The sequence below is a fragment of the Kogia breviceps genome, chromosome 1 (assembly GCF_026419965.1).
Source record: "Kogia breviceps isolate mKogBre1 chromosome 1, mKogBre1 haplotype 1, whole genome shotgun sequence".
In the NCBI taxonomy this organism is placed as follows: domain Eukaryota; kingdom Metazoa; phylum Chordata; class Mammalia; order Artiodactyla; family Physeteridae; genus Kogia; species Kogia breviceps.
In genome coordinates this window covers 25,935,001-25,962,153 of record NC_081310.1, presented here as the reverse complement: position 1 = coordinate 25,962,153, position 27,153 = coordinate 25,935,001, and the positions used below count along the sequence as shown (strand labels likewise).

At 43.1% G+C, this 27,153-nt stretch overlaps 1 protein-coding gene across 3 annotated transcripts in view; it reads right to left on the bottom strand.

Moving 5' to 3' along the window:
* Window positions 1-27,153, bottom strand: part of RGL1 (ral guanine nucleotide dissociation stimulator like 1) — a 281,220-nt gene that overhangs the window by 34,134 nt on the left and 219,933 nt on the right. For all 3 annotated transcript variants that reach the window (XM_067029293.1, XM_067029307.1, XM_059074830.2), the window contains 5 exons: window positions 20,202-20,386; window positions 14,150-14,274; window positions 11,917-12,132; window positions 7,411-7,514; window positions 4,240-4,324 (listed from right to left, as the gene is read on the bottom strand). In XM_067029293.1, coding sequence (XP_066885394.1) covers window positions 4,240-4,324; window positions 7,411-7,514; window positions 11,917-12,132; window positions 14,150-14,274; window positions 20,202-20,386 — 715 coding nt within the window. The remainder of the gene's footprint in view (window positions 1-4,239; window positions 4,325-7,410; window positions 7,515-11,916; window positions 12,133-14,149; window positions 14,275-20,201; window positions 20,387-27,153) is intronic.

Sequence of the window (27,153 nt, the reverse complement as noted above, 5' to 3'; positions counted from 1 at the left end):
GTTTCTCAATCACTGACAGACATGTAATGTATTGACATTATTGCAGGTATACCTAAAATTATTAAGAAGGATTTCTGAAAAGTTAAGAGGCTCCTGAGAATCACAGAAGTAGGATCCTAAAAGAGCACTCAGGAAAACCTCCTCATTGGGAGGACTAAGATCTGGGATGAGGAGCTGGAAGATTTGCTGATTTCATGACTTCATGAGAGTGAGATTCCACTCCTGGATAGATAACAAAAAAAAGACTGACTAGTAGTGCCAGCTCTTCCAGATGAGGTGTCAACTGAAATCCCCTATGTGCCACATCCAACCATGTTGTTTTGGATGTGGAAGTGTTTTCCTTCCTCGGCCCTAAATCCTTTGCCCTGCAAGGTCTCACAACACCAATCCCTTGAAACTTCTTGAGACTTTTCACAGGATTTGTGACTGCATTGCTCTGGGTCCCTCCTCTGGCCTCCTTTTGCTGCCTGTGCTCACTCTCTCAATGACTCTTCTTTCTGAAAAAGCCATCTTGTTTTTCGCTCTACTCAGGTATTTGGAAATACTATCCAGTCCCGTGACCTCAATCATCACCCATGTTTGGATGAATTCCAAACCTTGCCCTCCATCAATCTTCCACTCTCCTCTTGTCTCCTCTCCTGTCTGTCCTTCTCTCTCTCTCTCTCTCTCTCTCTCTCTCTCTCTCTCTCTCTCTCTCTCTAGTGCAAACTTCTCACCTGAGTCTCGCCTCCTCTCTATCTCCATCTGTGGCAAAGGACAACTTCCCTCATCCATCCTGTTCCTGAGCCTCAAAGGGGCCTCTTCTGCTTGGGTGCTACACAGACATTTGGATCCCTCTCCATACATGTTGATTAAATGACAGTTCAGCAGTTAATGGTAATTATGTGAATAGGCCTTCCCAGCCCTACGGTCTTCTACCCCAGCTCTGACTTCAGTGTGCTTGGAGCTTCACTAAACAGACATCTCCACCAGAGCCAATTGCCTGGGCCTTTCTAGCATTTGTTTCTAGCAATGTAACCCAGAAGAGTTCTCACCAAGAATCCCAAGAACCAAGAAGATTTGGTGAGATTCTGCCTTCCTGTTGGTTTGAAATGTGTGGACTCCACAGATAACCTGCTTGGAATGATCCAAGTTTCGGAAATCATAAGACAGTAACAGGTTTAAGATAATCTCTGAGTAAAATAAAAACATTTGTCTCCAACAATTAAAAGGAAAACCACAGATTTTTGCTAACTCTGATGTTGCCTCAGCTGTAGTATTATAGAGGTAGCACCTTACATCTGTCCAGAAGCAGACGAGAAGATAGGTCATTCACGACTAGGATTACTCAACCACAAAACAGTTTAAGTCCAGGAGTGGCATATTAAAAACAGAGACCAGCCATGGTTCTTCTGAAAACCAAAGTACCTTCATTTCATTACAACTGTGCTGAGAATTAACATCCAGAATTATATACTTAGTATGAAGAATAATAAACAAAGATGACTGGAAAGGGACCCACAGAGACGTATGACCTGCCCAAAACATTCCACTATCATTAATGATAATGCGCAGACCACTTGAATTCATAGCCAAGTTTTTCATCTTTGGGATTCCAGCCGCGTATAAGAAATTTAACCTAGAGCACCGAGGTAAACATCTACATTTCAGAAAGGTTTATGGGACCTTTAATGTCTAGATATAGCTCTGATTCTAAGGTTTCAGCCAGAAGACGGCCACCAGGCAATGAGCTGCACAGTATTCAATTTATCTGCTTTGGAAGGATGACTCAGAGCTATCAGGATTTGAATGTGTGGCTCCAATTAGTCTAGCTTTGTATTACTGACAGGGAGACCACTAAGCTATCCCCTTCCGGCCAGATGAGTTTCCATTTAAAGTCTGCAAATCCAAGGGGATGTGAAGCAGGGAGTAACACGACCTCAGCAAGCCAAGCACTGTTTAGCGTGCAGTTCATCAGGTGAGCCGAATCCAAAGTCAGACAGCAGCCACCCTGTCCTGCTCACATCATCTACGCCAAGAAGGGCTAAGAGTGGGCAAGTTGTTAAAGTCCTGTGAATTAGGAGGTCCATCAGTGGATGTCAGTTTCTGAACACTTGCTACATGCCCAATGTGTTAGGCATTAGAGACATAACAGTGAAAAAGTCCCTGCCTGCAAGAGGCTTACAGGCCAGAAGGGAGACAGGTGAGACGCACAAGCGATTCTTTTTTTTTTTCGGTGCGGGCCTCTCACTGTTGTGGCCTCTCCCGTTGTGGAGCACAGGCTCCGGATGCGCAGGCTCAGAGGTCATGGCTCACGGGCCCAGCCGCTCCGCGGCATGTGGGATCTTCCCAGATCGGGGTACGAACCTGTGTCCTCTGCATCGGCAGGCGGACTCTCAACCACTGCGCCCCCAGGGAAGCCCTGCACAAGCGATTCTAATGGAGCATATGATAAGTGTTAGGACAGAGGAACAAAGGGCTTCTGGAGGACACATGAAGGGGCCTAATCAGACCTGAGGGTGTCAAGGAAGCAGGACTTAGGAGGAGAACAGTCAAGAAGACCCCAACAGGGGCTTCCCTGGTGGCACAGTGGTTGAGAGTCCGCCTGCCGATGCAGGGGACACGGGTTCGTGCCCCGGTCCGGGAGGATCCCACGTGCTGCGGAGTGGCTGGGCCCGTGAGCCATGGCCGCTGGGCCTGCGCGTCTGGAGCCTGTGCTCCGCAACGGGAGAGGCCACAACAGTGAGAGGCCCGCGTACCGCAAAAAAAAAAAAAAAAAAAAAAAAAAAAAAAAGTAACAGATGCTCTTACAGGAACGACTAACCTAACAGTTATCAACTGATGCCTTTTCTAAGTAACCCCACCCCGACTTGACCCTCATTCCTACTCCAAGTGTCTACTGTAAGCTTACATGTATCACTTGTACTTTCTTCATTTTCATTTGTTATGCATACTTTGGTTTCACATGTAGATAGCTTACCAAATACTAAAACAATTGACATTTGCACATGGCTTTCAAATATTTCCTTAGTCAATCTTCAAAACAATTCCATGAGATCAGTAGACTAAATAGTACTATTATCATCTCCAATTCACAGAAAAGGAGACGAAGGACAAAGGTCTTCTGTTCTAACAGCCCGGTTCGGGGCTTCCCCCTATGGTAGCACATATCATAGTTTTTATGTTTTTATTTTTGGTTTTGGGTTTTTTTTTTCGTAATTGCCCACTTCACCTCCCCCATGAGACTACAGTCTCCTTAAGATTAGAGGCTGCCTTCATAACAGCTGTACCTCCCTCACCCAGCATACAGTGAATGCCCAATCAGGATTAACTGAATTACCAACTTATTTTCCTTCTCCATGAAGTTTCACCTGACATACCCTGCCTCCTACTCCCATGTGGTCAAAAGAAATAGTTTTATGCCTAAGTGATGAAAGCACTGGCTTTAGTCTCACCAGGCTGGACTCACATTCTAGCTCCACCACCTACCAGGTGTGGGACTTCGGGTATGTTCCTTACCTCTCTGAGGCTTGGCTAGCTGCAAAACGAGGAGGATAAAATCTACTTTATAGAGAGGCCGTGAAGATAATATCTGGTCCACGTTCCCCTCTGATGATTGCTCACAACCTCTCTTTGTTCCTTTCTTTGACTACTCGTTCTTGTTTAGTGTCTATATCCACCCACCAGCAGGTGAGTTCCTGAAAACAGGGTCTGTGTTAGTCTTCTTCATACTCCCAGAGGGCGGTCAAACGCTTTACAAATATTAGATGTTTAACAAACATCTAGAGAAAGAAAATGAACCGAGCTGTAGCTTTACCTAGCCTGCCATTCAGAAGCCAGCACTCATCTGGTGTTTGATAAATACCGCTGACGGACAGGCTGCGCAATTTAGTGCAAATAAAGGATGTAGAATTGCAGGCTTGGCCCCTGTCCTTCTAGAAGCTGTTTTGCTGAGAAGGATATTCCAGGCTCTCTCACCCACCTCACTGCCAGCACTCAGTGTTTCCAGGGCAGCTTGCTGAGGAGCTACAGGCAGCAACGCAAGTTTCACAATCTGGTTGCATCACAGTGAAGCTGAGGAGCTGGACTTTGAATTTTCTCAGCCTCAGGATTCTTCGATTTGGCATAAGAACCAAAAGTCCTGCCTTCCAGTCCCTGTAGCCTCGCTCAAGGGACTGCAGGCATCCAAGGAGCCCTCAAGCTACCCTTCCATTGAACGGATGCCAGAGCGGTCAGCACAGTACAACCCAGAGCCCTCACCTTCATCAGTAGCTCCCGGCTGGTCAGGTGGTTATTATGGTCTGAGAAGATGTCTGAAAGTTCTTCAAACATCAGCATTCGGTCCCTACAAAAGGGATGAAGAAAACATTAACAAATGAAGATTAGTAAAAGTCCAACACCCTGGGCCCAGGTGCCCTCAGTACCTCTGGCTACAGAGGGGAGGGCTACGTGAGCACAGACAAAGCCAATGACCTTTTCCATGCAGAGTGGCTTTTCTTTTTTTTTTTTTTTTTTTTTAACAGGTAGACATGCTCACCTGTGTGAAGAGAGGGATATTTACTAACCATGCATGTTATACTCATAAAAAAAGATTGTTAAACTGGGGTATTAAGTTGTCTAATTGGGACATGTTCTCTTAGGCAAGTTAAAAAAAAATTCTCTCTTAGCAACACACACACAGCCCTACAGGACCTGAGAACTCTTCTTGGCCAGTCCCCTCATTTGAGAGATGAAGATGCCAGGGTTGGGGAATTGTCCGAGCTTCCACTACTAACTGCTGAGAGCTTCAGTACAGAACCCAAATTTCCTGAACCCCTCAGAGTCAGAGTCGATGGTGGAACCAGAACGGTCTCTGGAGTCAAAGGGGGTGGGTTCCAATCCCAACTCGGCCACTCACTCCCTAAGTGATCTTAGACAAGTCGCTCAACTTTCCTGAGCTCCTGTTTTCTTATCTGCACTATGGAAACAGTGACAGCCCCCTCGCAGGATGGCCAAGAAGGTCCCCAGGGTCACACAGGTAAAGCACCTACTCCTCCCTTTTGCCCCTCCCTGGTACCCTATGTCTCCACGGGCCTCGCACTTTTCTCTACACCCCTCCAGGGTTACTGAGAGGATGATTCTGAAGGTAAAGAATTAACAGAGGCAATGTCATTCTATATGCAACACTTTCATTATTATGAGAAAGCCATTGCTAAGAATTTACATGTCTTACAATGAGTGTAGTATTACTCTTAGAATTAAGAAAACCATGAAAGCTATTTATATTTTGGAAAAAAAATCATTAAGAACTTAATTGCATGTGGGCCTAAATAAACAGAAAGAAATAGATGTCTTCTCTGTCCACGGAAAATTATTACCATAAAGGGTTATCAGGAAAGTAATAAGCGAATAAAATCTCTTAACCCTGTTCCTTGAATTTAGCAATAGAAACTATCTAGAGCTGATATGCAAGCGGCTTCTCTCAGGAACTGTGATACTTCTCTAGCAGCCCTGCTAAAATATGAACCCACCAACCAATGAAGACACAAACCAGACACCCATGTTGTACAGAATAGGGCTCTGAGGTTTGTTTTGTGGTGTTTCCTAAATACAAAAGCCAGCTGGAAGAATGGACCTTCTCATATGGTAACCAAGGAGATTAAGAAACAAGTCCACTAATTTTTTTACTTGTGTTTTAGCCTCAGATTTGCTATGGTAGAAATCTTTGCCTGGCTAAGTGACTTTCCACAGTGTTCTACTGATCAACCACCAAGGAAAGATAGGATTACCTTTCACTGCCACCAGAGGAGGGTGCAGCGGGGCAAGACTTCATTTTAGCCCCCCACCACCCCATTGTTTCTGATACCACGGTTGGGGAGCAGTGATGAGGGGAAGGAGGGGGGCTGGGGGGGCTGAGGGTGGGGACGCCGTATGCATCTGACTTTCCCATCCTATTGCGCCAGGGCCTAACTTCGAATGATTTTATATGATCCTTATCTTTCATAAGACTCCTGTGCAGAGGAAAATCAATTAACTAATCTCTCTATCACACAGGGTCACCTTCTTCATTCAAACTAACGAAGAGGAGAAAGAACCCAAGAAGAGAGTGGTAATCAAGAAAATGGCACTGGACTTTGAAAAGCCTATCTGCCACCTTTTCTCCTGATAGATAACAGAACACGAGCTACGGAGTCCAAGTGGCTGAGGCGTCTGCAGATCTATAACAGCAGGCAATAAGATCACCTGCTTCAAAACCCATCAAAGAATTAGATCATAAATAACGGGACTTCCCCTAAGCAGACTTTCCTCTGATAGAGAATGTGAGCTCATCAGTAGGTTGAACACTCTGGCACCCCCTTTTCAGCATAAATCTATGAAACTCTGGTTAACCAATCTGGATCTCTGTTGAGTTTGGAGAGTGTCAATCCCTTCAGGCTTAACCAGCTCTGAGTGAGTTGAGGAAATTGAGTACCTAGACCTTCCACTCTAAGGACAGAGACCACCAAATCCACAAGGCAGGCCTGCCTGGGGCGCAAGCTGGCCTGCCTCCCGACTGGACCTGACAGTGCCACACACGGTATAGACTGCGCTGCATACAATATAGGTTATAAGCAGTTCACGCATCCTTCCCTGTTATGGCCTGACTTCTCGATTAGTGCAAACCGAGAGAGACTTGGTTGAAAGTAGCTGACCTAGTTTGTAGTCACGACGCATGCCCCAGCCTCTAAATCTGTACTCATGGGGGACCAGAACTGCCTCCTCACTCACTCTTCCCTCCTTTGCAAAAAGCCCTCTGGTCTAGAGTTCAGTGAAGCTCTGGACGTGGGGGCGAGAGCGACGGTGAAACCATAAGGAAGGACACAACTGTTCATTGTTCCAAAGGTTATGGCAAGAAATATGAAGAAAAACACAATAGAGAATGTGGGCAGTTAATCATTTTTAGTCAGGTACCTAGGAAGGAATACTTAGAGGTTTTTAATATCACTAAGATAGCTTTTAATAGGCGGAAGCAGAAACAAACTAAATGGATTCTTGTTGAATAGCAAGAACTAATGTCCTATCTGCACACACTACCCCTCACAGCTTGGAACAGCTTAGGGCCTTGGAATGTGGCTGAAAAGTAACCAGAACTAATGGCAAATTGCTGTAACTTCATCACTCCACAACCTTATCCCTCAAAGCCCAGATAATATGCACATCCTTAAAATCATCCCCAAAGCCAATCATCTTGGCTTTGGCACCCTTCGAGAATGAGTTTGATTTCTGCAGCAGCCCTGCCTCAAAACTCATTCATGATGATGTGTAAAACACACCCTGCCTGGAACACACAGAGGCTTTCAAAGATGTTTCTCCAGTTATATAATATGAGCTTTGAAAATGAGGACCCACACCATTTACGCAGCAACTAATCAGCCCAGCCAAAGAAAGCAGAGCAGACACTTGGGAACTTACTTTGGGACCGCGGCCCAGGTCTTTTTTAACCGATAGATGGAATTGGACTGCAGTGCCGAAACGATGGCCCTCAAGGAGGAGAAATTCTTCAGGATTCTACATTCCTGTAGGGAGAGTGATTAAAACATACAAGGCATTTAAATATCAATAAAACAGTGGGTTGGTGGTTTCCTGTTTTAGAGGTATCACAGCTGCCATGAACTCCTACCACTGAATAGGCGGCTGTATAAATACTGAACATCAAAAAGTGGCTCCTTTGCTCCCACCCCAGTCACTGAAACACTTTACAGATTTTGGCCCTGAACGCTTGTTTTTCTCCCTTTAATATATTTTCTGTGTTGTTGTTACAGTTTTATAGTTTCCAGCTTTCCCAGTAAAAACACGAGTGGAGGTGAGTCTACAGAGCTTTGCTAGAGAAAGCAAACTTTCTTCTGAAGAAAGCACACATATGCCCTAAAAATACACATGAAAGATGACTGTATCCTTCAAACCCACAAAGTGAACCGGGCAGCAGCTGCTTCGAGGTCAGATGCTATCAAACATCTCATGACCAACCAACCCTTGTCCAGAGAGGGGTATATAACTTGGCAATAAAAACTCACCACAAGTTGAACTTTGGCTTTTATGTTCTTAGCCAAGAGGGAATATTTTTATACACATCCATTCGCTTTCAGATTGGCTTGTGCCGCAATCATAAACATTCAGAAACACCTTGGTACTTACAACGGTTCCAAAATAACTTGGGCTTTCAAAATAAAATTCACTTTGGCAGCGTTTTAAAACAAAATAGAAAGGGAACAGGAAACATTCTGGATGTCATTTTCTGGGGAAGGAGAAAGACTGCCTGATCCTGAAACTTCAGCTACCATTCAGAGTCTGTAGCATCAGCAGGCAGCGACCCTGAAGTCAAAGTCCCGCTGAATGAATGGCAGGGGACAGCAAAACAGTCAGGGAGAGGGTCCCATTTGCAGCCGGAATGGGGAAGGTGGCAGCCTCGAGAGAGTGGACTGTGCCTTATGCCCAAGGAGATGCTTCACGTGCAGGCATATGGGGGAGTGTACTACATCCACTGTTGACTATTGAGTACACTGTGTGAGCATGGGCTTGGCTTCGTGCAGAACATCTGGGGCAAGAGGTCCCAGAGTGGTTGGGCATAAATGCACGTTGCTTGGGCTTCCCTGGTGGCGCAGTGGTTGGGGGTCCGCCTGCCGGTGCGGGGGGCGCGGGTTCGTTCCCCGGTCTGGGAGGATCCCGCGTGCTGCGGAGCGGCTGGGTCCGTGAGCCGTGGCCGCTGGGCCTGCGCGTCCGGAGCCTGTGCTCTGCGGCGGGGGAGGCCGCGGCAGTGAGAGGCCCGCATACCGCAAAAAAAAAAAAAAAAAAAAAAAATGCACGTTGCTTGAAAGATCACTTCATGAAGTCACGTGAGTCCTGACTGTGAAGGAAAAGTGGCATTCTCTAACTTGGCAGACCCAAATCTGGCTACTTAAAATTACTACGCCAAACAAACCCCACAACATTTTCTTAGAGTAAATGCCAAAGTTCTTTACAAAAGTCATGCCCACTCTTTTTAAACGCCTCAATGCTTTCCCTTTATTTAAAAAGAAAGAGAGAGAAAGCTAGAGAGAGAGAGAGAAAGCTCGCTCTCTGAATTACAGTCAGTCTGGAAACCAAGCCCATGACAGCATGGTTCAACAAAGGTTCAGAATCCAAAAGTTATGTTCTAAAAATCAGGAAACTTGCAATAAATAAAGGAACTCAGGCCCAGATATTTCATGCAAATTGTGATAAACATATGGAACACATTATTCAGAAAGAGGCTTAAGCTAAGGGTTTAAAGGAGTACAAGGGGCATCTGGCCCCACTTCTAGAAAAGGAATGATCTTTGAGGAGAGGTGATACAAAAGTAAAAATGTAGCAGTAAGGCTAGTCCAAGAAAATACAGTCATATTAGATCAGAAATATTTTCTGCATATAAAATTATCATTTTTTCAAACATCCTCTCAATAGAAAATGACTGTGATTAATACAGGAAAAGTAAAATAAATCTTGGCTGGAAACCACCTGTGAGTCTTGTTATTTTATTAAGTTACCTACACAATTTCAAGGGACACAGCATGCTCCACACTGGGAAACTGCATCACCAAGAGTTAAGGACCCTTGGCTTTTAAGCACGTGCTATGGGATTTGGAATATACCTCAAATTATACAACTTGTATTTCTTATTATCACATAAACGCACGATTGATATTTATATGGGCCAAAGTCACTGTTTGAGTCACCCTGTCACATATACAGATGCTACATGCTTTGTACAGATTTTCTAAGCAGCTGAATAGATTAAAAGTAGATAGACTATTTTCTTTTGAGACATGTAGATGACTATAAATGATATGGCGTTTGTGGCCAAAAAATATTTTTTCTTATCAGTCTAAGAAGACAGAGAAATTCCATGCTCTATCAGAACTTCTTTTGTAGCTCTTACTTGTTGATAAATAACCTCAATTCAGAATAGGAGAAGGCAAAGTTGCATAAGATATTTTTTTGTTTTTTCCATATAGTATTTTTCCATGTACTAAAAAGTCTGTGGTATTAGACCACCTACAGACTCAAAATAAAGCGAATTCTCTGGCACAATTACGGCTTTGCTATCTAATCAAAGACAACAAAAGAGAATTTGAAAATAAAAAGAGAGAAAATGTGAAAGTTTAAGCCTTATGCCCACAAGATAGGGGCTTAATGAGAAAAATATATAATGGGGTAGAAAACAAAATGTTCTTTGGTTAGGATTGACCCATATAGCCCAGAACAGAGTATATTTACATAATAATTATTTGTCAAAATTGTTGTCAATTACATAGCTCTTGCTGATGTAATTTCTTCTGCTGAGAAAAAAAAAAAAAAATCTTCCCAAATCTTCAAATACCCAAAATCCTATCAATTATTCAAAGCTAAATTCAAATATCATCCTACCCATGAAACCTTCCTGGATCACCCCAGTCAGAAGTGATTTCTCACTCTTCTGCTTTTGCAGCACTTATGTCATACAGCCCTACTCCTCTTCAGCCCAGGTTGAGATAATTCCAGTATATCTTAGCTTCCTTGTTTGACTATAGACTCCTGTAGGACCAAATTAATTGTGTTTAGCTTATCTATGTCCCCAAAGTACATAAAATTGTAGCTCTGAAGCATTTAGGGGCTCATAAAATATGTGGTGACTGACTAAATACTGTTCACCTTTCCTCACTCATGAAATAAGATGCTGATAAATGAAGGTCGAGGTCATATGGCATGGAAGCAGTTGATCCAACAGACTGGACTGACACCCAGCAGAATGTAATTCAGGCCTAGGAACAGACTCTGCCCCTCCAACTTCAGATATAAAGTCCTCAGGAAAGCCCTTGATTAATGTGAATCAGTCTTTTAGAAAAGAGATTGGAGATCCTAAGAAGGTATTGGCTCTTCAAGTCTGCAGAAAATAGAATGCTTCCAGGTACTGGAAGGGTGCGAGATAATCCTTCTGCATTGTCAGAGCAGTCCATTTGACACTGAGGCCACCAGTTGATATTTACTGAACATGGCGCAGAACCAACACTCAGTCTGTGAGAAAGCAGACATTCCATCGTACCCGGAAGGGGCCCATGAGCAGAAAGAAGTGAGCAAGGGACGAATTTTTTTAAAGAGGAAAAATAAATAAACTCCCACGTTAGGAAAGGCAACTTTGGGGCTTCCCTGGTGGCGCAGTGGTTGAGAGTCCGCCTGCCGATGCAGAGGACGCAGGTTCGTGTCCCGGTCTGGGAGGATCCCGCATGCCGCAGAGCGGCTGGGCCCATGAGCCACAGCAACTGAGCCTGTGCGTCCGGAGCCCGTGCTCCGCAGCGGGAGAGGCCACAACAGTGAGAAGCTCGCGTACCACAAAAAAAAAAAAAAAGAAAAAAAAGAAAGGCAACTTTTTTCTTACTTTGGAAGGACAACAAAAACTATACTAAAATAGTATAAAACTATACTAAAAACTATACTAAAAATAAATGGTTCTGAAGCACCTAGGGGCAGGACAGGAATAAAGAGGCAGACGTAGAGAATGGACTTGAGGACACCGGGACCGGGAGGGTAAGCTGAGACGAATGGAGAGAGTGGCATGGACATATATACACTACCAAATGTAAAATAGATAGCTAGTGGGAAGCAGCCGCATAGCACTGGGAGATCAGCTCGGTGCTTTGTGACCACCTAGAGGGGTGGGGTAGGGAGAGTGGGAGGGAGATGCAAGAGGGAGGGGATATGGGGATATATGTATACATATAGCTGATTCACTTTGTTATAAAGCAGAAACTAACAAACCATTGTAAAGCAATTATATTCCAATAAAGATGTTAAAAAAAAAAACAAACCCAATGGGCCCTCACATATGGTCTTTTGACTGCTTTTCAACCAAATGGAAACATCAGAGTGATGGCATAATCTCCCATATCTACTAAACCCAAAGAATATTTTTTAAAAGACAATTACATGAGCAATGTTAATCCACTTCTCGATGACTTTGGCTCTCTGCTGAGTTTTGAGTTCTTTGCCCCCCAGAATGGTGCTGACAACGCATTTGGTGAGGGTATTAAACTGAGAGATGGTAGCACGGATCGTAGGAGCCAAGTGTTTGTTTTCCTTCTTGTCCCTTTGAGACCAAATGCAGCCCAGGCAGTGGTGAGGCACTACTTTCTTGAATAGTTGCTAGAACAAAAGAGGAATTGACGTTAAGGACAACACACACATTTCATATGGCAAAGCATGTCATCTGTAAGTTGGTACTTTGTGAATGGACAAATAACCCTTTTCTACTTGATTTGCCTCATGGTGTTCATTTCAAGAGAAAAAAGTAAATAATTAATACATTAACTGATCAGAAAAGCCCACATGTTCCTTCTAAATCTGCTCAACTGAACAAATGGAACACGATGACCAAAGGAAAATTTAAATGTCCAAAAACATTTTAACTTTTCTGTCTTGGAAGGAAAGCCAGGTAAAAATCTGTACTACTAATCAAAAAGAAGTGGTTAAGGGCTTCCCTGGTGGCGCAGTGGTTGAGAGTCCGCCTGCCAATGTAGGAAACATGGGTTCGTGCCCCGGTCCGGGAGGATCCCACATGCCGCGGAGCGGCTGGTCCCGTGAGCCATGGCCGCTGGGCCTGCGCGTCCGGGGCCTGTGCTCCGCAACGGGAGAGGCCACAGCAGTGAGAGGCCCGCGTAGCGCAAAAAACAAAACAAAACAAAACAAAACAAAACAAAACAAACAAACAAAAAAACCCACTGGATTTGGGGTTGTTTGTTACACAGCATAGATAAGCAGAATAATCTCAGCAGAGGCACACCAGGAAGAGCACAGAGAAAACATCTATCTTTTTAAAAAAAAAAAAAAAAAAAAAAAAAAAAAGAAGTGGTTAAGATTATTTTGACCTCAAAATCATATCCATGGTACACTCTGGACACTCATGATCATGAACTGTGTATATATAATGCATATGAATGACCACCTGAAAAGTGATTCACAGAAGTACAGTACCTGTGACACTCATCAATGTCACTATTCTATTTCCCATTATTTAAAATGAAGGGCTTCCCTGGTGGCACAGTGGTTGAGAATCCGCCTGCCAATGCAGGGGACACGGGTTCGTGCCCCGGTCCGGGAAGATCCCACATGCCGCGGAGCGGCTGGGCCCGTGAGCCATGGCCGCTGAGCCTGCGCGTCCGGAGCCTGTGCTCCGCAACGGGAGAGGCCACAATAGTGAGAGGCCCGCGTACCACAAAAAAAAAATAAATAAATAAAATAAAATAAATAAAATGAAGAAACTAAGAAACATACAAAAGGAAAAACCATTCAACATCACACAGCAAAAGGAAGAAAGAGGGATTTAAAGCCTGGTTTCCAGGTCTTTGCCTAAAAGTCACAGCCACTGAAGTCTTCCATCTTTCTCTTCTGCTATCAGTGTGTGAAACAACAACAAATTTGTTGAGCAAATCTGATTTTCATTTGTACAACAATTTCAATGCAAGATGTGCAAGGGCTTGTGTAAAAGAGAGAACACCAGGATTTACTTTATACAGACTATCTGATTTACTTCTGAGAATCTATTTGCATGTTAACTAGATGGAAACTCTATGCTGCTTCTTCTAAAGTGCTAAGTGTGGAAGAGCTAAAAACCATTGTGATCATTGATAACAGCCCTTTTTTCTTTAACCAGCTAACACTGAGCTATGAAATGTGGCTGATGAAACCAAATATGTACAGCTAACAAAAATATCCAAACTTCAAAAGACCAGGAAGCACATGTGGAAATGAGCTGCCAGATATAGTCACATATGGATTCAGTGAATTTATTTTATCCTAACTTATACTTTGACCCCTTTACAATCCTCCAAATAAACAGTTTGGATCTTGAAATATTCATGAGTCTAAAGGGAGAGAAATACCCATGGAACAGGATAGATTTTTGTTTCCCTAGAATTAGAATTCTTATTTCCCTTTGGGTATTGAGTGCCAAGTAAAAAGCACCTTCTCCCAGAATTGTAAGAAGAGCTTAGGCCTGAATTATTCAGATGATGGATTCAAATCACATCTTCAATCTGCATTTACAGGCACAGACTCTCTCGGGGATTTGGAAAGACTTAAATCACGTGACCCGGGGCCACCAGTACTGTCACTCCCCACATTCTAAGTAGAAGCACATCGGAGGCACAAAGGGAAGACGTACTGCATCCATGTAGGTCAGCTGCTCGGCCACGAGATCTTCTGAGAAGCACGTGAACTCTGCAGACCCACCGCCCTCCAGTTCCTCTTCCTCTTCCAGGCTGAAGGAGATGGTGTTGGGAAACCCATCTATTCGCAGATGGAAAAAAATTAGTAATTTGGTACTGCTGTATACAACCTTGTTTACAGAGTCCAACTGGACTTTTTTAATTTAGGAAGAAAAGAACTGATCCTTTAGGAAACCCACAGGGAGAGAACAGCAAGGACAATAAATCTGAGGGAAATGGAGGTCTTCCCAGTCTCTGCTTGTTCCTAGAGGTGTTATTAAGCTCAGAGGCCTCATGTTGTCACCTGGACAAACCACTGGTTCCTCAGCCAAGGACAGAGCCAGGTTAGGCAAAGTATAGAGGAGCAAAGCTGGGCTACATTTAGGGGGTCACCCTCATTTGGGGGCTCCCTCAAACCCTCTGATCAGCTGAAGCATTAATCCAACCACTTCCTAATCCCAACTATGCAGTTGGGGTTATAATTATTGGGCCATTTATAATCAGAAGCCTGGAAGGAATGGGCATGAAGGCAGGCCAGGCTCTGGGGAGTAGAACAGGCCATTCTGGTGTCAGAAATGCTGATGAAGTCCTCAAAATAATCAAGAAGTACTTAGAATCCTCAAAATGTTAGGATGAGCTTTCAACTTCCAGCTAAAATTAAGTATGCATGAGACTAGGACAAGCAACTCTATGCCAATAAAATGGACAACCTGGAAGAAATGGACAAATTCTTAGAAAGACATAACCTTCCAAGACTGAACCAGGAAGAAATAGAAAATATGAACAGACCAATCACAACTAATGAACTTGAAACTGTGATTAAAAATCTTTCAACAAACAAAAGCCCAGGACTAGATGGCTTCACAGGTGAATTCTATCAAACATTTAGAGAAGAGCTAACACCCATTCTTCTCAAACCCCTCCAAAAAATTGCAGAGGAAGGAACACTCCTAAACTCATTCTATGACACCACCATCACCCTGATACCAAAACCAGACAAAGATACTACAAAAAAAGAAAATTAGAGACCATATCACTGATGAATATAGATGCAAAAATCCTCAAAAAAATACTAGCAAACAGAATCCAACAACACATTAAAAGGATCATACACCATGATCAAGTGGGATTTATCCCAGGGGTGCAAGGATTCTTCAATATACGCAAATCAATCAATGTGATACACCATATTAACAAACTGAAGAATAAAAACCATATGATCATCTCAATAGATGCAGAAAAAGCTTCTGACAAAATTCAACACCCATTTATGATAAAAACTCTCCAGAAAGTGGGCACAGAGGGAATCTATCTCAACATAATAAAGGCCATATATGACAAACCCACAGCCAACATCGTTCTCAATGGTGAAAAACTGAAAGCATGTCCTCTAAGATCAGGAACAAGACAAGGTTGACCACTCTCACCACTCTTATTCAACATAGTTTTCGAAGTCCTAGCCATGGCAATCAGAGAAGAAAAAGAAATAAAAGGAATACAAATTGGAAAAGAAGAAGTAAAACTGTCACAGTTTGCAGATGACATGATACTATACACAGAGAATCTTGAAGATGCCACCAGAAAACTAATAGAGCTAATCAATGAATCTGGTAAAGTTGCAGGATACAAAATTAATGCACAGAAATCTCTTGCATTCCTATACGCTAATGATGAAAAATCTGAAAGAGAAATTAAGGAAACACTCCCATTTACCACTGCAACAAAAAGAATAAAATACCTAGGAATAAACCTACCTAGGGAGACAAAAGACCTGTATGCAGAAAACTATGACACCGATGAAAGAAATTAAAGATGATACCAACAGATGGAGAGATATACCATGTCCTTGATTGGAAGAATCAACATTGTGAAAATGACTATACTACCCAAAGCCATCTACAGATTCAATGCAATCCCTATCAAACTACCAATGGCATTTTTTACAGAACTAGAACAAAATATCTTAAAATTTGTATGGAGACACAAAAGACCCTGAATAGGCAAAGCCGTCTTGAGGGAACAAAACGGGGCTGGAGGAATCAGACTCCCTGTCTTCAGACTATACTACAAAGCTACAGTAATCAAGACAATATGGTACTGGCACAAAAACAGAATTATAGAGCAATGGAACAAGATAGAAAGCCCAGAGATAAACCCACGCACCTATGGTCAACTAATCTATGACAAAGGAGGCAAGGATTTACAAGGGAGAAAAGACAGTCTCTTCAGTAAGTGGTGCTGGGAAAACTGGACAGCTACATGTAAAAGAATGAAACTAGAACACTCCCTAACACCATACACAAAAATAAACTCAACATGGATTAGAGACCTAAATGTAAGACCGGGCACTACAAACCTCTTAGAGGAAAACATAGGAAGAACACTCTTTGACATAAATCACAGCAAGATCTTTTTCGATCCACCTCCTAGAGTAATGGAAATAAAAACAAAAATAAATAAATGGGACCTAATGAAACGTAAAAGCTTTTGCACAGCAAAGGAAACTGTAAACAAGATGAAAAGACAACCCTCAGAATTTGCAAACGAATAAATGGACAAAGGATTCATCTCCAGAAACATAAACAGCTCATGCAGCTCAATATTAAAGAAACAAACAACCCAATCAAAACATGGGCAGAAGACCTAAATAGACATTTTTCCAAAGAAGACATACAGATGCCCAAGAGGCACATGAAAAGCTGCTCAACATCACTAATTATTAGAGAAATGCAAATCAGAACTACAATGAGGTATCACCTCACACTGGTTAGAATGGGCATCATCAGAAAATTTGCAAACAACAAATGCTGGAGAGGATGTGGAGAAAAGGGAACCCTCCTGCACTGTTGGTGGGAATGTAAATTGATACAGCCACTATGGAGAACAGTATGGAGGTTCCTTAAAAAACTAAAAATAGAGTTACCGTATGACCCAGCAATCCCACTACTGGGCATATACCCAAAGAAAACCATAATTCAAAATGACACGTGCACCCCAATGTTCATTGCAGCACTATGTACAATAGCCAGGTCTTGGAAGCAACCTAAATGCCCAGCGACAGATGAACAGATAAAGAAGATGTGGTACATATATACAATGGAATATTACTCAGCCATAAAAAGGAACGAAACTGGGTCATTTGTAGAGACGCGGATGGATCTAGAGACTGTCATACAGAGTGAAGTAAGTCAGAAAGAGAAAAACAAATATCGTATATTAACGCATGTATGTGGAACCTAGAAAAATGGTACAGGTGAACCTGTTTGCAGGGCAGATATTGAGACACAGACGTAGAGAACAAACGTATGGACACCAACGGGGGAAAGCGGAGGGGGTGGGGGGTGTGTGTGTGATGAATTGGGAGATTGGGTTTGCACGTATTCACTGATGTGCATAAAATGGATGACTAATAAGAAAAAAAAAAGTATGCATGAAGCAGTAGAATAGCCTTAAGCTAAATTCACCTGAGCCTTATTAGAGATAAGAGTATCGATTAGCAAATTAATAGGATACAGACTGAAGAAGTAGGAAAAAATAAATTTTTTCTACCTAGGACTCCAAATCAAAAGCATAAGTGCTCAGCACATGGAACAGGACCTCCAGTCTCCATTGTGAAAGACTGTGGACCTGGAAGACATTGACCTTGGGTCCCTAGCCTCTCTTCTGGGGACACCTTCCCCAATTCCTGGGTTGTTCCCTAGCCTCATCCCCCTTCACACTCCTTGCTCTTTTGCCTGTCAAATCCATTCTCAAGGAGAAAAATCTAGCTGCATTCAGTCATATCTTAGCAGACATTTAAATCGGGGTGTTACTACTCCCCCAGAAGGTTTACATTGTAAGCCTTTGCAGAATAAAAGACTTTTAGGCATCTTGGATCAAGTTGGGGTGGGCTTTTCTTAGTTTCCGAGGGGGAAAGGGGGCGCTGAGTGGACCCTACATCACCTCCCCTGTCAGAGCACCACGTGGGTATCTGCCAACTTTGGTGCCAGGTATATGATTTAAGGCTGGCCGCCTCACCCTGGAGTTGAAGGTACTGATGTGCACGGGGTTGGTTACAACCGGGTAAGGAAGGAGGGGACCTCTGCCTGCCTCTGGAGTCTGAGACACAAACAAGCATGAGCTAAAGAAAGCTAAAACCCCATGATTTCACCACTTTTCCTCCACACAATTCTGGTCCTCTCTCATTGGGTGGAGGAATAAGATATCTGAAATCCCAAAGGTTCAGAATGGGCCTCTCAACCCTCTTGCTAACCACTGTGCATAAATCTGTCCCAGTCGCTCTGCAATGCAGAGGCTGGCCCACTTCAGCCAAGGAGTATATGTGCTAAGGCTTGATCTCATTCACCCAGCACTCGATAGCAGCCTGATATGTGCCTTGGATCAACGCTGCTGTATCTGAAGATTACATGGTCCTTTCTCTCCGGGGTCTAGTCCATGCTTTCACTGTTTCTGCTTTTGATTCTCTTCCAGCTATCAGTAGGTAAAAACCTGAAGCAAAATTTCACTTTTGGAAAACATGTAGGGGAGCTTGTTTGCTTTTGCCGGCATGAAACTGGGTAAACTAAGCACTTGGGAACCAAGCTCCTAAAACTCTTTTTCGGTAATGATTCCTGTCCTTAATAAACAGAGAGTTTAGAGAGTTCTTGATTAAAAATTTCCAAACGCAGAGAAAAATTCATTTCTGGGATTGCCTGAAAGCTTTTTCAAAGTCAGGCCATCTCGTTCTCCCCGGCCTCAGCCTGCCAGATGAGCTGGTCTTCCGGTCCCGGTTGGAAACAATAAACCACTGGTCCCACTGGTTCCCCAATTAGGCCGGAAGCCAGGGGCAGCTCCCGTGGGGAGAGCTGGGCTCTAATCCTGTATCCACTCCAGCACGAAGACAGGAGGGGAGGCCCTGAAGGGAGTTGAGGTCCGGCTGCGGGAGGAGTGCCCCTGGTATTCAAACATTCCCGGCACATGAAGTCATCTGAGATACCGAGGACTTGGCAGTCAGCTTTTAATGATGCAATTGCATTTTCCCCTCTCTGGTCCCCCACACATAAAAAATTCAACAGGTCCCGTTTGGAATTTAAGGTTATTTTCTTTGGCGCTGATGCAGCTTCCCTTATCGGTGTTGAGGAACCATTTCCTTTCCCTCACTGAGGAAATCAGGCGTCACTTCAGGGAAGCGCCTGTCAGAAGCTCCAAGTGGGTCAGCTGCCATGGCAACCATCCCCCAGCAGCCAGTGAGGGGATAAAACGTCACACTGAGAGACCGCCCTAGCCTCTTTCTGACTTTCTTCAAAGCCTGATGGTTCCAAGCTGCCCGTGACCTGCAGTGGTGGCCCTTCCTCTGTCCTTGAAAATAAGCAGTCAATTCCTCAGAGAGGAAAAAACAGCCACAGAGACTTCCTTTGGATGAGGCCATCAGAGATGCGAAATGATGGTAATCTGCCCCAGCAGGGGACAGATTACAGGGATGCTTTCCCGGCTGAAGGAGAAACATCTTTTCTGAGCTTTTCAAGCTTTTCAAGCTTTTGTGAAGGCAGGAGCAGAACTGGATTTAATTCCTCGCCTGCTGAATGGGGGTGGTGGTTTGTGATGCGTTTTCACCTGCTAGAAGGAGGAACCAATTAGGCAGACAATGAAGAGCAAATTCCAGTTCAGCAATGGTGCGTGATGACAAGGAAAGGTAAAAGACTATCAAGGAGAGCGTCCTCTTTATGGTATTAAAGGAAACCCTGAGAAATCACTTCACCTCTGAGCCACTGTTTCCTCACGTATAAAATGAGGCAATCGGACTAGGTGATCTTGAACATCCTCTTCTCTGCTCTAAAACGCTATAGGCTCTGTAATTTGTACTTCAATAACCTTGAGAATTTTACCACAGCCCCCAATCCCCCAGCAGCCTGTCCTGAGGGAAACCGAGGCCTCCTGTTCAACAAGTAAAGGGAGAACATTTCCTCATTGCAGAGGTTTGCAGGATCAGAATCTAGCCTCTTCCCTGGAATCAAACAAATAAGTACTCACTGTCAGTTTCTACTTCTTGCTTGTGAAACTGCTCAAGAAGATTCTGTGCTCTTCTCTCTGGGTCAGAGCCTGGCATCATCTGCTTGAGATAATCCAGCAGTTTCTGTAAGCAAGGGAAGTGAGGGGGCTCTCGGAAGTCCTCTGCGCACTGGTCAAGCCAGGCCCTCAGGATGGAGGCGATTGCACTGAGAAAGAAACAGAAAGTCACTGCACTCAACTGGCTCTGGAGACTCAAAACCAGCCCTGGACACCAGAGCCTGTCCTAGCCATGCCTCAGGAAAACTTGGGCAAGTGATCAATGGATAGTCCACCTAGAAGTTCCCGGCAAGGTCAGTGAAGTTAAAGCATCTGAAAACGGCCTGACTACCGTTTATTATTTTAAGTGGTGGCTGGGGAGCTGGGGAAAGACTGGTAAGTTAAAACAAACAAACAACAACAACAACAAAAAAAAAAACAGGACCATAAACTTTGGAAAAACCCACACAGGGCAAAAAAAGACACAGAAGAGAAGATTTAGCGAGTCCTGAAGCAACTTCAGAGTAACCTGTATACAACAAGATTATGTGTTTCCAATTCTGGATTCACTCAAGCCAGAGACCACAAAATCGACTGTGATAACATTTGAGGAAATAACAGACAGTAGGCCAGAACTCTGATGGACGGAAGGGCCTAGGTTTAGGAAAGATAATGTGTAAATTTAATTTTTACAAAGATCACCAGGCTTTCAGCATAGCACCAAAAATGTCCTCACAAAATTATCCTTTCGCTTTTCAAATTACCAGAGGACAATGTGTTTCAAGTGGGAGAAACAGTGTGAGTAGAAAGTTGGGTTTTGGAAAGTAAAGGAGAAAAACTTGATAAGCAAAGCCATTCATCGCGAGGGCGACTTCTTCTGATGGCTCAGCTGAGTCCACCTTGGGTGAAACAAGGACCAGGGCACAAAAAGAGACAGGGTCGTCATGGGGGCACAGTTCCCTCCTTTTGTGTTACTGATAACACGAGCTTGTTCTCTTTAAGGTAGGTGCAGCCCCTCACTCAATGGAAGAGACAAACAGCTGACAAAAAGGACAACTTTTGAGTGTTATTGTCCCATGCGTCACATTCAAAGAAGGCTTTATAGCCACTCCTGAGTCGGGCACGTGCTGGGCTGTGTCCCATGCACACAGTACTTTGCCTCACTAATGACCAGCCAGCCCCAGGAACAAGGTGCATCCATTGATGATGGCCAGAGAAGATGACAGGGACTATAAATTAATCAAAGCATGTTTTATTGACAGAGCTGGGACACTTTGTTTTAGCGAAAGATCTAATTAAAACTTCTCAGCTGAAAAAAAATATGTAGCAGATTTTTAAATTGCCATCTGATGAGACTTCAAACAAATTGTTCGCTTAGTTAACGAACTGTAAAGAAACAAAAAGATATTATGATCCATATATATGAAACCGCCGCCTGGACTTTCATAGGTGTGTCTAAACTTCACAGGTCTCAAGTTCATAGCAGAGAGCTAGTCTGTGATCAAGGCAGAAATGCAACTAAAGCCAATCTAACGCTGAACTTTTGGAACTGACGTACAAACACAAAAGGGAAAGAAATTAACTGTTTTCACTGCTGCGGAGATCACTCTTTCACCAATATGGACACGAAGACATTTGGAACAATAATATTCACATAGCTACAGCAGAAATAGAAGACATAAAACCATTAATTAAGGTTGGCATTTAAAACCATAGAAATAATTCAGTATTTTCTAAATCTTCAGTACAGATGAAAAAAAGAGAGAAACAAAAGTTTCATTCCCTCACAGAAAGCTAGAAGAAATCAATCTGGGCTCTGGGATTCATTGAAAGCACGAGCAAAATGAAATGAATGAACTTCTAGTCAGTGAACCTTCAATATTCGGGTCACTTGTCACATCATCTGTTATGTATGAATGTTTATGGCCCCCCAAATTCATATGGTGAAGCCCTAACTCCCCCTGAAATGATGGACTTCAATTATTTTGAGAGCCCCCACACAGCACTCATTACTTCTTTCTTCACCCAAACCAAGTATCATGAATTGAAGAAGATAATGATGAGGCGGCATCCTAATATTTCATTTTTATAAGGAAGATGACTTTTTCTGTGAATAATTTCCCTTCTTTGCTGACGAGCACTGAGCCCAGAACGGGGGTAGGCACATAGGTGGTGTGACAGCATAGAACTCAGGAAAACCTGACGTTTGCATACATTACGGTGACTCTTACAGAACGGTTTTGCACTTCTCAAAAGAAGGGTGATTTAATTAGTACTATCAGCCACTTAATATTTTTTAAGATTTCAATGAGGGAATATTCTTTCGATGACAGTGATTAAAAGACAGATATGGAGGGATGATAATTCACGTCACTAAATTAAAAATCTAAAAGAGCATCCAGCCAACAATGAGACCAGCAACTCAATGACCCTGATAACACCTCAAAAGTTCATAACCTAAAAAAAAACCCAGGTAGAAATCCAAAATTATAGTAAAAGACAGATGTTAAAAGATGTCAATATGTCATTTACTCATTTACCCCCCATAATTGTTAGCTTTAAAATTACAAAACAATTTATTGAAAAAAGTAAATATTACAAATATGCAAATATCTATAAATTAAAACAACAAAATATCTACCCCTCTTCATTGCAATCTTATTACCATGACCTGGTGTGAACAGTTAGAAGTATATCCTTCTAGACTTTTCTATGGATATGTTTACATATTTAAGTAGATGTAATATGTATAAACCATAGATTTTTTTTCCCCCATGAATAGTATGTCATAGACACCTCTCCATCCACGCCAGGACCTCTAGCTCTCACTGTTTCTCGGGGTTACATAGTATCCATTGCATGCACACACCATAATTAATACAGGTATTCTACTAGTGCACAGGTAGTTAAGTTATTGTTAGGTTCTCATACTTACAACTACAAAATCAATACCCTTGTTTACATCTCTGTGTAGTGCATATTTCTATGGGGCACATTGTATAGAACTTCCTTCCATGGAAAGTTGCAGCCTTGGAAGGTCCAGGGGAATTCTGAAGGGGGACCTTAATCCATATTGGACTCACCTTTAGGTGCACATTTTGTCCTCCTCAGACGGGTATTTTCTACTAGCATTGCTAATCTACTCATTTTACCCTTTGTGACAGTGCCCTTCCCACAGCTTAGCACAAGAAGGCTTTGAAAAGTCACTACAAACCCAGACATTGAATTAAAAAGCGTTTTCAAACAAAAGAGAAATGAAGGCAGAGAAGGAAGAATAAAGAGAAGAAGGAAAAGACTAACAATACAACACGAGGCAGACCCCTGCCCTCTTATTAGCAGAGTTTTATCAGCATCCCAGGGAGGCAGGCTTTCTGGAAAGGCCTGGACGTGTGCCCAAAGCTCAGAGCAGCTTTATGTTTGCCAGTCCTGGGAAGAAACTTTCTGTTCTTGATAGGCTAAGAAGCAGATAAAATGTGCAACTTTTGAAATTTCAAAAGGGAAAGCAACATCACAAAATCATGACAGAGACAACAGGATTACTGGCCAGTGACTTTTCCATCTTCCCTTTCCTGGCTCCACTCGGAAGATCTAAGGTACATCCTAACCAGAACTGGTTAGTTGGAAGGTGTAAAGGAACTTAATAACGAAGGGAGGTCCTCGTTAAAACTCCCAAACTTACAGGAAAGGTGTGACTGTTAAACTAGAGAAGCTACTTGGCTCTATGAACAGAACAAGAAATGAGGTTCGAGAGGAAAACCTGGTTCCCATCCTCACTGTGCCCCCTGTGAATGACGGGAGTGGGACTGACCACTTAGCTCCACCGACCCTTATCTGGAGAAGAGACATAATAATACCTGCCTTCACCTACCTGACACTGATCCGTTGAATTTCAAATGACATAATGTCAATAAGGATATTGAGCTATCTGGAGAGAAACATAGCTGTTAGCAGTCTTAAGACTACTTGCCGTAAGTCACAACAGGAAGGGATTTAAAAAGGTATGTATGGCTCAGTGAAAATCAATCAGCACTCATGAAAAGAGCTCAAGGAAACTGCCACATAAAACAGAGTGACACAGAATACAAACCATGCTCCTGCAACACTTGTGGCTCCAGGCCTGCTGGAGGAAGGCAAACACTGAACAAATACTACCCCCCGACACACAGACACACCACACACTCACACACACACTCACACACACACTCACAACACACACACACAACACACTCACACACACTCACACCACACACACACACCACACACACACAACACACACACACATACCACACACACACCACACACTCACACACACTCACACACACACCACCCCCCACACACTAACCACACACCACACACACACACACACACGCCACACACACGCCACACACACATACCACACTCACACACACACACGCCACACACACACACGCCACACACACAACCCTGAGTCAGCCCCCCTCAGGACAGAGCAATCCATGAACATCAAAGTGTAATACAGGGACGTCCCTGGTGGCACAGTGGTTAAGAACTCGCCTGCCAATGCAGGGGACATGGGTTCAAGCCCTGGTCCGGGAAGATCCCACATGCCGCGGAGCAACTAAGCCCGTGCACCATAATTACTGAGCCTGCGCTCTAGGGCCCGCGAGCCACAACTACTGAGGCCGCAAGCCACAGCTACTGAAGCCCACGTGCCTAGAGCCCATGCTCTGCAACAAGAGAAGCCACCGCAACGAGAAGCCTGTGCACCACAACAAAGAGGAGCTCCCACTCGCCGCAACTAGAGAAAGCCCACACACAGCAACAAAGATCTAACACAGCCAAAAATAAATAATAAATTAATAAATAAATTTTAAAAAGAAACTTGTGAAGACTGAAGAAGTACTTTCTGAAGCCAAATGGAAAGGTTAAAATTGTGACATAATCTAAACTCAGTAAGGAGAAAAGCCAGCACTCCTCACTCCCAAGGGAACATGTGTGTCTGATTAAGAATGCCTGGATGGGAAGGTGGGGGGAGCAGGGGCGAGGCCCAAATCTGAAGGCAGAGCAGACAACCAGGATTGCTTTCTCTACCTCAGGCATCCTTGGCAAGGTGCAAATTCTTGTAGTATGTGAAGGAAGGAAGTCATGTCCAGACCCAGATGAGTTTTCTAAGACTTTTACTTGTAATACAACAGACCCCTGGGGAAAATGAATTCACTAATCCAACTAATATTTATTGAGTACTCTTTATTTTCTATATTCACAAAAACTATTTATGTGATGAATGTCACAGTAGGGAAGTCTAGGGTATTTACCTTCAGAGAGAGTAAACCTGGTCAGGGCTCCATGGAGTGCTTCCCTGAGGAAATGACGTTAAAGCTGAGATCTTAAGGATAAGGGAGAATTAGCAGGGTGAAGACTCTGAGGTAACAGCATAAGCAAAGGTCCTGAGGTGAGAGAAAGCAAAACACTTTTAAGAGACATAAGGAAGACCTGTTTAAAGAATAGGAAAAGAGGGGAGAGATGGAGCATGATGAGATTTGCTATGCTCATTTGATTTCTTAGCCAAACAGAAATCACACTTAAGAACACCTGGTTGGAAGACACCAGACAGATGTCTAAGCTGAGAGGTATAAGGAAATAGTACAAAACTTCTAATCACTCTCAGGGACCTTCAGGCATGCAATGCAGAGTAAGAGGGCTGACTGAGGTGAGCATTAGGCTATTATGCTCAAACCACAGATTTTTAATACGTACAGGGATTTTAAGATAAATGCATTAAATCATGTTAAAATTGCATAGGTAGTAAAATACTCTAGAATTGGTAAAAGGTTTAATAAAAAAAAAAAAAAACCTTCTGGTATGAGGTCATCGCTCCCATGATGTATAACTTCCAAGCCAAGAAATAGGATTATTATGACAAAAAGAATAACTCTGTCCATTTAGAGCTTTCTCTCCCCAGAAATCTATTTGAGGTAATAATTTATCATTACTTAATCATCAGCAGAAGATTAGACATGGAAACATTTTTTAAAAGCAGCAAAACATTTTTCTATTTTAGGATACTCTCCAAGAATTGGATCTTTCCCTAATATAGATAATGTACAGGTAAAAAGATCTATGTAGAGGGTGGCCTTTGAAGCAATGTAGCATAGGACACTGCCAGGCCCTCTGGGTGGGAGCCAATGCACTTTGCCCTTCAGGGAAAGAAAGCAAAGTAACCTTGACACTGGCTCTGAGCTAGACCCTCCACCTTGTTCTCCTAGTCACAGAATGATTTTCTTCTGTTTCTGGGAAGGCTGCCAGTTACAGTCTGCCTCTAAGACCCCTGGCTAGATGGTTTTCCTGATGAGAAAGAACAAAGGGAGGTGCAGAGATTTTTTTTTCCTTTTTTTTTTGCCTGTAAAAGCATGTAAAGGATGGAAGCATTATCTAGACTCGTCAAGGTAATCTTGCAATGCTTTCTTGTACATTTTCCATTGTACATTTTGGTACTGGTGGTGAGTAAAGGTTAGAACGCTGGGAGGGAAAGTAAAAGAGGAATTAAGAGAGACCCAGGGAAATAAATGTAAACAAAGCCAGAGTAGGGACTAAGTACCAGAAGGCAATATAGGGCAGAAAAGCCAGTGAGGGGCCATGGGCAGTTAAAGAAGAGAAAAACCTCCAAGGCAAGTAGGAGAAAGAAAAAGATTGGAATAGGAAGGACACACAGTATGAAGAGTAAATATGGGTGGGAAAGGGTCAAGAGTAGGAGGAGATGAGCTCAAAACCAATAACTCAAAATCAAGTGTTTACACACCTGTCTTTCGTTCCCAAACTACATGTGCAGACCCTGGCAACTGAATGTAAATTTACAGAAATTGAAGAGAATTGTTGTGCAGAGACTTAATCCTATATTACCAAACCTTACTCAGTATGTCAGTGACTGCACTCCAGTAGAAAAGGAACAAAACTAAGA